The sequence below is a fragment of the Myxocyprinus asiaticus genome, chromosome 2 (assembly GCF_019703515.2).
Source record: "Myxocyprinus asiaticus isolate MX2 ecotype Aquarium Trade chromosome 2, UBuf_Myxa_2, whole genome shotgun sequence".
In the NCBI taxonomy this organism is placed as follows: Eukaryota; Metazoa; Chordata; class Actinopteri; order Cypriniformes; family Catostomidae; genus Myxocyprinus; species Myxocyprinus asiaticus.
In genome coordinates, this window is record NC_059345.1 from 59,128,517 (window position 1) to 59,144,700 (window position 16,184).

Sequence of the window (16,184 nt, forward strand, 5' to 3'; positions counted from 1 at the left end):
CAATTAAAATTAAAATTCAACATACTGAGGGGCACATCCTGAGGCGTGTTCAGCTTTCATTGGAGTGATTGTGTGGGCTTCTCCTGTGGCGGAGGGGCTAAGTGCAGCACTCCAGTAATGCATCCAATCAGGCAGGTAGCACTCTTCATTCTTGGTCCACCCAGATTCTCTTCAGAAACACTGCCACAGATGAGACATGCTTAGTGAACACTGCTGAAAGTTTCACAGCTGGGATATGAGTGAAATGGGAGAACCAGCAACAATAACCAGACCTCTGATATCCTCCAAACGCAACAAAAGCATAAGGAAGAATTCAAGAAGGATTTATTCCCCATACCAGGACGATAATGGGTGAGTGTGATAAAACTCTGCCTTTTTAACCAACTTCTCTACATAAGTTACATTGACTGAAGTTCACACCTGACACCAAAAGACTATATTATTCAGTCTCATAGGTGTGTTTATTTATTTATTTATTTTTGACATTTTTATTAGGAATATTTATGCTGTGCTGCATCCAGTGGGCTGGGCATCCAGGTTTTTTGGCTGCGGAAAAAAACATTATATTCCTCTTCCCTTGTTTAAAAGTAAAACAATCTTCCAAATTTGTGGATTAAGAATAACTTTTGTATATATTTTTCTGTACTTTGTTATTTTGAGTCAGGTTTCCATTATGGAATCTTAAATACACACATCCTTATCGTATACTGTGCATATAATGGTCTTATTTTGGATGTACTGTATGTTGATCAGTTGCTTTGTGTATGCAGTGCTTAATACTCCTTCACATAAATATGCCTTATGTGGGATTATTACCCACTTACAGTAGTTTATAACTAAGCAAAAGAGAGAACACATTTTTCATCATTTGTAATTTCTACAGCTAGATGGTTGTAAATCCAGTTCAGCATCTTCCACAGTGTGTCTACATTGATATATTTAGCAACATCAAATAACAGTCGATTGCAAGCAAAAAAAAATTCTACATCCACTTGCATTTTGCATTTTCGAATTTCTTTTAAAATGTTATAAAGTTGCATTATGGTTTCAAAAGTACAGTATGAATAAAAAATTCAACTATGTTACTATAAGATGAATTGAAGCGATCATTGATTTCTTTGGTTGTGTTTCAGACTGTCTTATGATGAGGATAAGGATGGAGAGAGAGTGGACAGTACTGATCCGGAGGAGATGTTCCAGAACATTCAGCTACAAAAGGAAATAATTGCCAACATCCGAACCAAACCCTGGCCAATAAGACGCAAGCTAAAAGTGCTTAAGTAAGACCCCACCAATTTCAAAGCAATGTCATCAGAATTTATGAAATTATTAAGGATGATAGAGTTGTATTGTTCTCTAGTGGACCGGTGCGCATGGCATAAGAAAATAAGGATAAAGGATTATATATATCTATATATATATATATATATATATATATATATATATATATATATATATATATATATATATATATATATATATATATAAATGTGGTTGTAGAGTTTGTAAGCGCAGTCTTATATATTATGCGCTATAAAGGTATTTTTGAACTTAAGCCAGTATTTGTACAGCAGTTGGTATTGCAGCTGTTTCATGATACTACAAAGTCTGTGATGCTAGTAAGGTACACTGAAAAAACAGTAAGATTTACTTAATTTCTATTTCACAACGTTTTCCTAAGTAAATTTTAATGGTATAAAATTGAGTAAAATCTACTTCATGACATAATACTGAAGTAAATAATAAAAAATAAAAAAATCAGTTAATACAGTTACTTTCATTTAAAAATCTGATGTACATGGTACTTAAATACATTTAGTATTATTTAAATGAACATTATTGGAATATTTTAAATTTTTTATTTTCCTTATATACATGTTTGATCATGTACCAATGCATACTATATAGTCTATTGGACAACATCACCTTGCATTACTGCCGATAGTACATAACATGCATACCTTACACTTGGTGTGCAAAACACAATGAACTTTAGATTTCTCAAAACAAGAAGTTACCAAATGTAACAGCAACATCAACAATAGAGTTGTTGATCAACAGTGTCAATAACCTTGCAAATAATGAAACCATCTTTGAAAAGTTAATTAACATTTACTTTTTTTATTTACCTGTTAAATTTACTCAAATTAGTAAATAAATATGACCATGTTTTCTACTTTAGGATTGATATATGACACATTGTAAAGATAACAATCATGAATAATATTTACATATAAGCTAGATCATTAACTTTTACATGTTTGAATTGAGAACAAATGTTGAATTTACTTAATATTTTTAAGTTCACACTTCAACTATTTTATTCAATGTAGAAAGTTCTGCTATATTTATTTAATTAAAAACAATTATTCATTACATAAAAAAGAAAAATGAAAGAACTGAGCATTATTTCTTTCAAAAATTATATTTTGATTCCATTATGGGCATTAGCCTACTTAGTAAAAATGATGATAATTGTGTAGGAAAACGTCTGTGCATTAAACCCATATGGTAAATAACAATTAACTTTCAGTGCTTGAAAGCAGGCACCATATTTACAACACGATGCCTGGAGAACAAACTAAATTGGCTGAGTAATTGTTTCATTACACTGACCAGGACTTTCTCATTTTACTGGGTTACCGTTTGCTGCAGCTTCGGGTCAAGAATTCACAAAATGTACCTGTTATGAATGATTGGGGTTGGACGAAGAGCAGGTGTGGTTATTTTAGTGTGTAAGCAAACATTGACAATTTATGCACCTGGCAAAGCACTGCAAAAATACTGCAATTATTGGCTGGCTTACATATTACATGTTTACCACATGTTGATATATACAGTTCTTGTTGGAATGTCATGAGAGAAAAGCACATGGGGTTTCAGGTATTACTTTATCTCAAGGGTTCTGAATGTTTGTGTTCACTCAAATCTCCAAAGATGATGATGATGATGATGATCCAACTAATACTTTTATTATCACAATTATCTATGAGATTAGTTACAATAACTGGCAGGTTTATGCCTGATGGTATATGGAAGAGATGCATGCTACATTTGATGAGTCTTCTAATCTTTAGGTGAGTGTGCACTATTGCATACACTGACCTTAAAAAAAATAAAAAAATAATCCTGTATTGGAAATACAATTTCCATCCTTATTTGTTTGCATCCCTAGTACCTTGTCATTGAATTTTATTAGTTTACATAAATGATGCTGAAAGCCTCATTTTGTTGCCTTTGTTTTAAAATGTTATTAATATAGAAACCTAGGAAGTGCCTGTTTTAATGGGTAAAGCATCTATTAAGAGCAAACGATAATAAAAGTGTGCTACTGTAGATAAAGCTCACAGAACAGAAAAACCTTCTATTAATGGCTTTATTATCTCCTACTACTGCAGTAAATTCATAATAAATAAATAAATAATAAATTGTGTAAATGATCCAAATTGCTAAATCTTACAGTTTCTGTCTGTGTTTTAGGCAGGCCAGAGATATTGTTCTGCAGTATGAAGGCAGGCTGACCAGGACGCGTGGTTACCAGGCAGCCGGGGCAGATGTAAGTTTTATGCAACCTTATATCTATTTACATTCACTGGGTTCTTTTTGTTATACAAGTTCACCTTTTCAGCTTTAGACAGAATATGTTTTTATTTTGCAGCTCTCACTATACAAGTTGTGCATGTAGCTTGGAGCATTATTAATGGTGTTTAAGACAGGCAGTAATTTAGGTAAAGGATTTTTCAAAAGTTGTAACTCGCCCCGCACCTTTGGTGTTATATGACTTTAAAGGGGTCATGACATACTCTTTTTTTAATAATTGTATTGTCTTTCCTGAGGTTCACTGATAATGTTAGTAAAGTTTTTGGCACTAAAACAGTCATAATTTTGTAATATGTGATCATTTTCCACCCTGTCTGTGGCCCTCTGTCTGAAATGCTCAGTTTTGGCCTCAGCGGCACCTTTAAACCTCAACGTAAACGGCCACTGTTATGATTGGTTAACATCCTGCAGCCCCTCGAATACAGCCATATTTGAAACTCAGTCTGAAGAGAATGAACAAGGTCCACAACATTATGAAACTAAATTTCAGGGTTTAAACATAACGCACATCCAACACATCCATCCGAATATATTAAACTGTTCACTCAAGCAGAGCAGCACCATAAATTATCAAACAGTCAAGACATAAAAAAATAAAATAAAAATAAAAAAAAATCATGATTGGAACTGTTTACTTACGGTTTTGAAGTCGGGTCCAATAGTGTTTTTAACTGCCCCATCTTTCAATAACATATTCTTTGCAAAGCTTGAATCATATTATTACTGGTTCACAAGCAATCCACACTGATATGAGCCGAATCCCCCCACCCCCTCCACCCGCACATACATAGCCAAAGCACGATGCAAAAGATGCAAACACAGTATAATCCTGCACTGAGGCGCACATCACCTCAAACAAATCAAAATGATCAATGACATCCATCTAGTGCATGTTTTCATACACCAACAATTAAAAATAGCACATATGGGTGCAAGAGCGCATCCAGGATGCATTTGTGCTCAAAACAGCAAGATGCAGAGCAGCTGAACGAAACAGAATGGGATCTCCTTTTCAGAGTTGTAACTTGACACCGTGTCTTAAAAGCGGCGCGAGATACATGACAACGGTCAAAGATGTCTGTCTAGTGCATGTTTATATACAAAAATATTTAGAAATAGTCCAGATGGGTCCCCTTTGGTGTCCAGGAATAGTTAGTAGAGAATGAGGTGTTTGTGCAGCTTGGTTTCAATAAATGCTTTTATTGCATTGGGGATTAAGTTTTGAGTTCTGAAATTTACAGTATATTTGATAGTAGAATGACCTCTTATATATTAAAAATATCAATGAAAATTTGATCCCTCATGACATGACCCCTTTAGTATAATTTAAAATCATGCAACTTCTTTAAAAGTGATGCATTCTAATACTTCTATAAGTATTTGGAGTTACAGTTTTCGCCTGCCGGATGATATAATAATTAAAAAATCTCATAAACTCACCCGAACCATATCAAACAGAATTCCATAGAGACTTGGGGATGGTCTCTTTTGATTCGGGCCAATAAGCAACCACCCAAAACATCCTAATAACCTCCTAGAATTGACAAATCTAGTTATTTTCAATATAATTAAAATTTTGCATTTAAATATGAACTCTCTAACTACTTTAAACCACCTTTAATTATGTACATTTAAGGAGTCTTCTGATGTTACACTTGTCTTTTTCATATTTTAGCTTCTCTTCTTTTCTCTTTTAGTTTTTCCAACAGCACTGTGTTTATGAGATCTTCAGGTTCTGGGTCTCTCTGCCTCAGTGGCACTCCTCATCTGCTCACAGACGCTGCACTCAAATTTATGGCCTATTGTTATAGCCTGCTTTAATTAAAATGTCCAATGGCATTCGCCAAGGCTGCCCAAGCTCCATTAAAATTAATTGACTTTTTAGCAAGTGGATTTGATGATGAATTAATCATTCTTTCACAGAAGACTGAAAATCAGATACCCATGCACATTGATTTAACAAATACATGCATTTATTTATTTTCCCGCTATCATCTTATACATGCACAGTTCTTACTGATTCTTTAACACTCCTTGGATATAATCTTTTTTTATAATTTATTTATTTGTGGATTCTTTTAGCAGTAAACTGTCCTAACCAAATGTTTGCCTGAGTGAAAATGATTATACATATTGTGTTACATTTACAGTTGCTGAAGAAGATTTCAAGAATCGTTTACAACATTGTTGTTCTGTTCATTCCATGGGAGATGAGGATTAAAAAGATTGAAAGTAAGTAATACAACATACTATTATTTAGGAGACCAGGGAGACCAGAGCAGATCAGGCAGATGGCCAGGAGACCAGAGCAGATCAGGTGGAATGCCAGGAGACCAGGGAGACCATAGCAGATCAGGCGGATGGCCAGGAGACCAAGGAGATGACCTCAAGGTGGGGACTGGGTCAGGAGTCCTGGGAGGTGGCCGCAGGGCCGAGACAGGGTCAGGAATCCTGGGAGGCGGCCACAGGACAGGGACAGGGTCAGGCGGCGGAGCCGCTGTAGGAGGAGTCTCTGGGGGAGCGGGCGGAGCCGCAGGAAGACTAGTCTCTGGGGGAGCGGGTGGAGCCGCAGGAGGAATAGTCTCTTGGGGAGCGGGCGGAGCCACAGGAGGAATAGTCTTTGGGGGAGCGGGCAGAGCCGCAGGAGGAATAGTCTCTGGGGGAGCAGGCGGAGCGGCAAGTGGAATAGTCTCTGGGGGAGCGGACGGAGCCGCAGGTGGAATAGTCTCTGGATAAGCGGGCGGAGCCGCTGGAGGAACAGTCTCTGGGGGAGCGAGCAGAGCCGCTGGAGGAATAGTCTCTGGGGGAGCAAGCAGAGCCGCTGGAGGAATAGTCTCTGGGGGCGGAGCCACTGGGGAAATAGTCTCTGGGGGTGGAGTTGTGGAAGACTCTAGGGGCGGAGCCGTGGAAGACGGAGCCATGGGAGGCTCGAGACAAAGAGTACTGGATGAATGGGAAATGACCTCCATGGTCGTGAACATGGGAAGAGACTCAGGAATGACCTCTGTGATTGTGGGCATGGGCAGAGACTCGGAAACAACCTCCGTGGTCGTGAACATGGGATGGGACTCGGGAACGACCTCCGTAGTCATGGGCATGGACAGAGACTTGGAAACAACCTCCATGGTCGTGAACATGGGCGGAGACTTAGGAATGACCTCCGTGGTCGTGGGCATGGGTAGAGACTCGGAAATTACCTCCGTGGTCGTGAACATGGGAAGAGACTCGTTAATGACCTCTGTGGTCGTGGGCATGGGAGGAGACTCAGAAATGACCTCCGTGGTTGTGGGCATGGGAGGAGACTTGGGAATGACCTCTGTGGTTGTGGGCATGGGAGGAGACTCGGAAATGACCTCCGTGGTCGTGTACATGGGATGAGACTTGGGAATGACCTCTGTAGTTGTGGGCATGGGCGGAGACTCGGAAACGACCTCCATAGTCGTGTAAATGGGATGAGTCTTGAGAATGACCTCTGTGGTCATGTACATGGGATGAGACTCGGGAATGACCTCTGTGGTCGTGGGCATGGGAGGAGACTCAGAAACGACCTCCATAGTCGTGTAAATGGGATGAGTCTTGAGAATGACCTCTGTGGTCGTGGGCATGGGAGGAGACTCAGAAACGACCTCCGTGGTTGTGTACATGGGAAGAGACTTGGGAACATAAACTTTTCTTCTCTTCCTTCTCCTCTGGATGGCCGAAGTTGGCAACGCTGGCTCTGGGATGGACGAGGCTGGCAACTCATTGGCTGTGGCAGGCATGGCCGTTGGCTCGTTGACCGTGGCAGGCGTGGGCTCTGGCTCGTTGACCGTGGCAGGCGTGGGCGCAGACAATTTTTGAGGTAGGTTCTTCATGGACCTACACACCGACATCAGTGGCAGATCATACAACTTGGAGACAGGGGCTGTGGAAGGCTTCGAGACAGGGGCCATGGAAGGCTTGAAGACAGGGGCCATGGATGCAGGTTTTGGCCTGGGGTTCCCGTCATAATCCACTGTATAAGGGGAACCGCTAAGTTCCAGAGCCTTCTCCACATAATCGCCGAGCATCCAGTGAGGATCAGCCAGAGGCATGAGTTCCCTCAGTGCACTATTCAGACCGGCCCGGAAGAAAACCACCAGAGAGCGGTCTGGATAGTGCACTACATTTGCCAGCTCTAAAAACTCACGGGCGTGATCCTCAACTGGACGGTCCCCTTGCTGAAGGAGCAGAATCCTGACAGCCGCTAGATCCATTTCTGGGTCAGTCTTTCTGTGACGAGACAATAGAGGAATGAGGATCTAAATGCAGCCTTTTTGAAACAACATAATGAAACAAAACACAGGGAACAAAGCACAGCATAATACAGATGAAGACTGAAAAAGAAACCAGGGGAAAACAAGGGCTTAAATAAACAAGGGAATGAGGAACACCTGGGGGAAAAATCAGGGGAAAACCAATCATGAAAAGAAACTACAAAGGACTACAAAACTAACAGGAAACAGGAACAGGGAACTAAACCAGAATTTCCACATAGAAGTCAAGACAAAAAACAGGGAATATGTGACAGTTTAAGGGTGAAGGGAGACTGACTCAATTATGTCATTCACAGTGCATCATGGGAGTGTGCGGTCACTCTGGGTTTTGTTGGACACGGTTCTCTGATTGGTGAAGCTTTCTCTGCTGTACCATGAGTAATGTAATTGTTTACCATGAATTCTGCTATCAAACACGATTTGTAAACAATGAAGTTGAGATAATGCAGACGGATGGCTTCAGCAGAAGCATATACCATCGATGAACAACTTTGTAGCTCACAGTTTATCTGTCTTTAAATGTTTATAAGTTATCGTTGAAAATCAATTCGTCTATGGGATAAATGAATGGGATTTTTACTTCCAGAACCAGACTGTTGCGTAAGGAATAATTGATTCCGGCCCATTGAATTATTGAAAAATAATGCACACCCGAGGTGGTAATGTGGTCACAACGCACAGCAGAGTGACAGTTTCACCTCAGCTGTGCATTATTTTTCAATAATTCAACGGGCTAGAGTCAATTATTTTGCTTAAACCATGGTTACCACACCTTAAGACATCGTTCAGGGTTTTGTCTCAAGACATTTTCGTTTTCGTTCCTAAAATGCTCTTGTGAGTGGAACTACTTTCTTCTGCCACGGATTCAGCGTCTTGCTTTGATACAGTCCGAGCCTTCATTGCTAGTTTGAAAACATCACTTTAGAACAAGCAACGGAGGATAGCGAGGCTTGCGCTGCTTTACAAGAGCACTTACTGGAGTAAGGGAACCTAGGTGGTTCGTGGGAGAAAGCCCTATTCATTTAAGTTGCCATTGGACCCATAGTAGGGGCGATGGATCGTACCCATTAGTCTTCCTGTGTCCACGAACTCACTTCCTGTGTCCCCCTTACCCACTAGTCTTCATCATAGTCTTCCTCTTGTCCACAAACTCACTTCCTGTGTCCCCCTTACCCACTAGTCTTCATCATAGTCTTCCTCTTGTCCACAAACTCACTTCCTGTGTCCCCCTTACCCACTATTCTTCCTCATAGTCTTCCTCTTGTCCACAAACTCACTTTCTGTGTCCCGCAATTTATTCCATTAATTTCTATAGGTGTTTCGTGGACACCCCTCAGAAAGCTCCAAATGACTCCAATTTGAAATATATAGCTTCTCAGGAGGACCTTAGACAGTGTGCAAAGTTTAAAGTCTGAATGAGTTCATTAAGTGCTTAATTAGCCGGCCTATGTACCTAAAATGACAGAATATTTTTCTTGATTTTTTTTATGTATTTCCCAATCGGTGAGTGACACGGATTTTTTATACGTTGTTTATGAGGGCCCAAAGATGAAGTATTCGAAACCCCTAGGTCTTACTGGTTCCCTACTGTAAGTAATACGGTAGTGTGTGTGTGTTTGTTTTTGTTTTTGAGTGATCGAAAGCGAGAAACTGAGAGAGATCACTTCTGGGATTACCTTTTTTTTTTTTTTGCAGCTCTCAACATCACTTCAAAACTGCCAAGATGTAAGTTTAAGCACATCTCAGCAGTAACGAATGTCGTCATATTTGTATATAGCTTCTCCGATGTAAACCTTAACAACTGTTTTCAACCCCACTGAGATGCATGTGGGCTCTGTTTTTCACTTGCGAGTAAGTGTGTGTGTAATGGGTAAATGTATGTGTGTCCACGTGCATGTGAGATTGCTTAAGATAGGGGGAGCGCAAGAGTGTTTTCCACAGATATTTCAGATAATATAGAAACTGTTGTATTGATCAAGTGTATCTACCTTTGATACAGCTCAAGCCTTTGTTGCTAGTTCGAAAACATCAATTTAGAACTAGTAACAGAGGATGCGCTGCTTTTCGGCATTAGAGTAACAAGGTGTGTGTGTGTGTAAGTGTGGGTGAGACGAGGTGTGCGACGGTGCTTTTTTTTGTTTGTCATTCTTATCCGATGTACTTAAACAATGTCTTTGTTTAAACTGGATTATTTTGTTGTGGTAAAAAATATTTCAGTTATTTCAAAGAGCCCTACAGACTACCACAACAAAATAACCAATTAAAACAAAGATATTGGTTAAGTACATCGGATAAGAATGACAAACATTGTCCATAATATCCTAAATTCTTTTCAATTTCAATTGAAAAGCGTCCTTGGACTCCCTCCCTCTCTCTCTTTTGCTCTCATCTCACCCACACACACCATACATGCTACAACAGCAAAATAACCATATAAACAAAGACAAATCACTTCGCCAAATTATTTCAGTTATTTCAAAAAGCCCTACAGGTTACAACAACAAAATAACCAATTAAAACAAAGACATTGATTGAAGTAAATCAGTTAAGAATGTCAAACAGTCTCTACAATATCCTACATTTATTTCAATTTCGGTTGAAAAGCACCCTCGCGCTCCTTGTCTCACCAGCACACACACACACACAAAACACACACACACACACACACACACACACACAAACACACACACACACACACACACACACTACCTTGTTACTCCAATGCCAAAAAGCAGTGCATCCTTCGTTGCTTGTTCTAAAGTGATGTTTTCGAACTAGCAATGAAGGCTTGAGCTGTATCAAAGCTAGATACACTTGATCAACACAACAGTTTCTATATTATATTATTCTATAAAATATTATTACAGTTTCTATATAAATATCTGTGGGAAACACTCTCGCGCTCCCCCTCTCTTAAGCTCTCTCACACACGTGGACACACATACATATACGCATTACGCACACACTTACTCGCGAGCAAAAAACAGAGCCGTTATTATGGATCAACTGGGGATCGTGTTAACTGGGGATGTGCATGTGCACATGAATAATTTTACTTGCATTTTCAACAGATTCGTTCAATGTGAACTGCCAAGGAGCCAAGAAAAGGTGTTTTACACATCATAAAACATTTTTGGTATCATTATTAACCCACTTTGTATGATCAATGTCTATTCCAATGAATTTGACACAGTTTAAGAGCGATTTGAACATGGTTTCACAGGGTACCAAGTAATTTTTTTTGGTGATAGGAGAAACAAGCAAGCAAGTGCACATAGAACATTACAGTGAGACAGAATATACAACAAGGTATGAGTATAAACAGACATACAAAAACATAAATAAAAAATAGGACCTATAACATAGAATGGCGTATTTACATGTGCAAGTGGTAATATATGTGCAAGGAATGGGGTATGTACAGTTATTGAATTAAATATGAGTGAATTTACATATTGTAACATTTGATGTAATGTTAGGAAGGAAGTAACGAGAGCTGGATCTAAGTGCGGCTAAAAAGAGTTTAATGAAGTGAAGTAAACAAAGTACAAAATAACGGGGTAAACACAGGAACAAAAGAAACATCCACGATGGGAAAACACAGGAACAAAAGAAACATCCACGATGGAAAAACACAGGAACAAAGGAAACATTCACGATGGGCACTGGTCATACACAGGAGATCAAAACACATAACAACTGACAAGGAATGAGCAAACAACAGGGCATTAAATACACAAAGACTAATGAGTTAATGAAACACAGGTGAGGACAATCAAGGACAGCTGGCAGTGATGAGGGCAGGGAATTATGGGAAATGTAGTCCGGGAGGAACAGATGACAGGGGAAAAACAAAAGGCAAACAACAGTGAATCATGACACATATGTACATAAAATATTTATTTACATTATTGCACTATGGGAGTCCTAAAGGCAGTTAATTGTTCATGTGTTAAGTGGCCTGAGGGTAAAAACTGTTCTTGTGCCTGGTTATCCTGGCGCTCAGTGCTCTGTAGCACTGGCCAGAGGGCAACAGTTCAAAGAGGGAGTGGGCAGGGTGTGTGGGGTCCGGGGTCCAGAGTAATTCTACCTGCACGTTTCCTCACTCTGGAGACGTACAGGTCTTGGAGGGTGGGCAGGGGGGCACCAATAATCCTCTCAGCAATCCTGACTGTCCTTTGTAGTTTCCTTCTGTCTGATTTGGTGACTGAACCAAACCAGACAGTTATAGATGTACACAGGACAGACTCAATGATGGCTGAGTAGAACTGTGTGAGCAGCTCCAGTGGCAGGTTGAACTTCCTCAACTTCCTCAGAATAAATGGTACTCTGAGAAAGCATGAAAAAGTTCTTCAGAAACATAATAATTTTGTTTGTTAGGCAAAATCTTAAGATTTTTAATCTTAAATCTTAAAATTGTTTGACAATTTTAAAAAGCTTGTAAACTTTAGAAAATGTAGTTAACCATTTTTTTTCTTCAGTAATTCAACCATTCTCAGAAAATTCAGTAGAGTATATTGTAATTACTGGCTGTTAGATTCATTTTAAATTTTGATTAATTTATTTGAAACAATATAATATATTGTGTCTGTGTATGTTATTTAAAAAATTGTTTTCAATAGACCTGTTAAAAATACATCATAATCTGCAGCAAAGCTTCAAATTTGTCCTGAATGATTGGGATTTGAACATGTCGCTATGTGTACTGCCAGTATGACTTACCACTGGACATGTGTCCCACCTATAATCATTCATTCACTTTGTTATGTTTAATGGTCGGAGAATGTTACTCAAACTATTAGTTCATCAAGCCATTATTCATTATAAAGAAATAAAAGCAATTGAAAATATATTATTGACACATATCAGCATACGATGCTTTAGTGTTGCAAATAAAAGAATTCAACATGCGATTTACTGCTCTGACAAATGTAATCGCCAGTTCCCATTCAAACCAATGTCCCATGTTAAAATGGGCAACCATGTTACCCTGTGAAATGGTTAAAATCGCTCTTAAACTGCAAAACGTCTTTTCTTTGCTCCTTGACAATTCACATTAAATGAATCTGCTGAAAATGTAAGTAAAATTATTCACATGCACGCTCACATCCCCAGATAACACGATCCCCAGTTGATCCATAACACCGTCATTTCAGTGCACACCTGCATCTCAGTGTGGTTGAAAATAGTTGTTAAGGTTTACAACGGAGAAGCTATATACAAAAATGATGACACTCACTGCTTCAGAGAAGTGTTTAAACTTACACTATCAGTCAAAAGTTTTGAAACACTTACTCATTCTTTATTATTTATATATATATATATATATATATATATATATATATATATATATATATATATATATATATATATATATAAAAATTTCTTTTTTTTTCACATTTTAGAGTAATAGTATAGTCATTAAAACTGTTGAATAACATAAGTGGAATTATGTTGTCACTAAACAAAATACAAAATAAATCAAAACTGTGTTATATTTTAGCATCTTCAAAGTAGTCACCCTTTGCCTAGAATTTGCAGACATGTACTCTTGACATTTTCTCATCCAACTTCTTGAGGTATCACCCTGAGATGCTTTTTAAACAGTATTGAAGGAGTTCCCATCTATGTTGGGCACTTATTGGCTGCTTTTCATTATTATTTGGTCCAAATCATCAATTTCAAAAACTTTTTTTCTTTAATTCAATTTTAGTTTTGTAATGAAATAAATTAATATGGTGACACAATTATATTTTTGTCTACAAAACTAATTTAAATCATTAAAACTAATTTAAGCATACGCCTTCAGATCAAAAGATTTTTAAGATCATGAGAAACATTTCAGTCAAGTGTTTCAAAACTTTTGACCGGTAGTGTACATCTTGGTGATTTTGAAGCGATGTTTCTTCTGACGAGAGCTGCAACAAAAAAGAAGTTAATCCCAGAAGCGATCTCTCTCAGTTTCTCTCTTTCGATCACTCAAATACAAACACGCACACATGCACAGACACTACCTCATTACTCCAGTAAGTGCTCCATTGCTAGTTCTAAAGTGACATTTTCGAACTAGCAACGAAGGCTCAGACTGTATCGATGCAAGTTGCTGAATCCGTGGCGGAAGAAAGTAGTTCCACTCACAAGAGCCTTTTAGGGACGTATACCCGAAAATGTCTTGAGACAAAACCTTGAACAGTGTCTTAATATGTGGTAACCGTGGTATAAATGGTGAGACGAGAGCGAAAGAGAGAGAGAGAGAAAGAGAGGGAGCCCAAGGACACTTTTCAATCGAAATTGAAACAGATACAGGATATTATAGACATTGTTTGTCATTCTTATCTGATGTACTTAACCAATGTCTTTGTTTTAATTGGTTATTTTTGTTGCGGTAGCCTGTAGGGCTCTTTGAAATAACTGAAATAATATGGCAAAGTGATATGGAACCATTTTGTGGTTAAGACCTGGAACTACTTCATAGTCATGCATTTACTTGAAAAATAATTGCACAACCTAGAACATCCATCAACCAATCAGAATCAAGCATTCAACAGACCCGTGGTATAATTTTCAATAATTCAACATCTGTTGTCAACTATTCCTTACATATAGGTATATGCTTTATTCATATTACTGTATTAAATGCATATGTTGTTTTTGAAGGTCACTTTGGTTCAGGAGTGGCCTCATACTTTATATTCCTGCGATGGCTGTTTGGCATCAATATTGTCCTCACTGTTATGACTGGAGCATTTATTGTGTTGCCTGAGGTTAGTATGCACTGCATTCATTCTCAAAAGTAGTTAGTATACATTCAACAATATTAATATAATTGAAAATAGCTGAATTAAAAGTCTCATGACATTTCTAACTATTTGAATGTACATCACCTAATGATTATATATAGCATAATGCTCTTTTTTAAAAGTTTTAAATTATCTCTGAAAGAATGTATAGGTATTTACACATTTCTGTGTGTGTTTTTTCCCAGCATCATTAGTTCACAGACAGCATCTTTCGTTACAACCCAGGCCATTTCTTAGACCTTTATTTTATCTGTAAATATGGTTAGATTTATTTCACTCCTTGATGCAGAGACACAAAGCAATTTCTGTGTTCAGATATCATCTGTTGGCCTCTATAATTTCCTCTCTCTCTTCAATCTGTGTTGTCCAATCAGCTCCTGGCTGGCGCTCCGTTTGGTACGACACGCAGCAAAACCATTCCCAAGGATCACCTTCCTTCCGCACAAGACCTGGACACCATCTGGTCACTAGGGGCAAGGATATTATTTCTCTTTTTTACTGCTTTGCCAAAATGATGCATATATGATCTGTTTAACTATGCTATTTTGTCACTTAGGGATTTGTCACAAATTTATTTTTGAAATGCAATCTGCCACTTTTTGGTCGAGTTTTGTTTTATGTCTGTTTTTCAGGGTTATCTCCAATACTCTGTGCTGTTTTATGGCTACTACGGCAATGTGCGTAAAATTGGCAGTGCTGGCTACAGACTACCCTTGGCCTATTTTCTGGTTGGGATGGCTGTTTTTGCCTACAGTTTCATCACTTTGTTAAGAAAGTAATCACTTTAACAAATATACTTTGCTTGAAAATGATGATTTGCCTGCTGAAAAGACCAGCTTAGACCAGGATGAGTTTTTTCAGGCTGGTTTATTCTGGTTTGGTGTTGGTCTAGTTAGTAGATCTTTTATGTGCTTACACTCATGTCATTGCAAACCTGTATGATGTTACTTTTTCCATGTAACACAAAAGAGAACTTCTGAAGAATCTTTATGCACCTCTGTTCCATATAACAACAGTTCATAGTTACTACAGCTGTCAAACATATAAAAGCACAAGAAAAGCACCTTAAATTAACTATAAAAATATAAGCACTATTTTCCAAGTCTTCTGAATCAGTATCACAGATTTGTGTGATGAACAATCTAAAATATGGGTCGTTATTCATGGAAATATCTTCAGCACTTTATAATGTGACATGAAGCATTTCACATTTAAAGGGAAAGTTCTCATCTCAGTATCATTTACTCTCATGCCATCCCAGATGTTATATTATTTTCTTTCTTCAGCAGAACACAAACACAGATTTTTAGAAGAATATCTCAGCTCTGTTGGTCCATACAATGCAAGTGAATGGTGATCAGACCTTTGTTGCTCAAAAATTAACATAAAGGAAACATTAAAATAATCCATATGACTCCAGTGGTTAAATCCATATCTTCAGCAGCTCAATATGATAGGTGTGGGTGAGAAACAGGTCAAAATTTTAGGC

General features: G+C 38.3%; 1 protein-coding gene across 1 annotated transcript in view; it reads left to right on the forward strand.

The window, feature by feature from the left end:
- The first annotated feature begins 235 nt into the window (after positions 1–235).
- Positions 236–16,184, forward strand: part of LOC127452754 (transmembrane channel-like protein 3) — a 43,328-nt gene continuing 27,379 nt past the window's right edge. The window contains exons 1-7 of the mRNA XM_051718445.1: positions 236–351; positions 1,134–1,280; positions 3,481–3,556; positions 5,751–5,832; positions 14,553–14,659; positions 15,070–15,168; positions 15,328–15,470. Coding sequence (XP_051574405.1) covers positions 236–351; positions 1,134–1,280; positions 3,481–3,556; positions 5,751–5,832; positions 14,553–14,659; positions 15,070–15,168; positions 15,328–15,470 — 770 coding nt within the window. The remainder of the gene's footprint in view (positions 352–1,133; positions 1,281–3,480; positions 3,557–5,750; positions 5,833–14,552; positions 14,660–15,069; positions 15,169–15,327; positions 15,471–16,184) is intronic.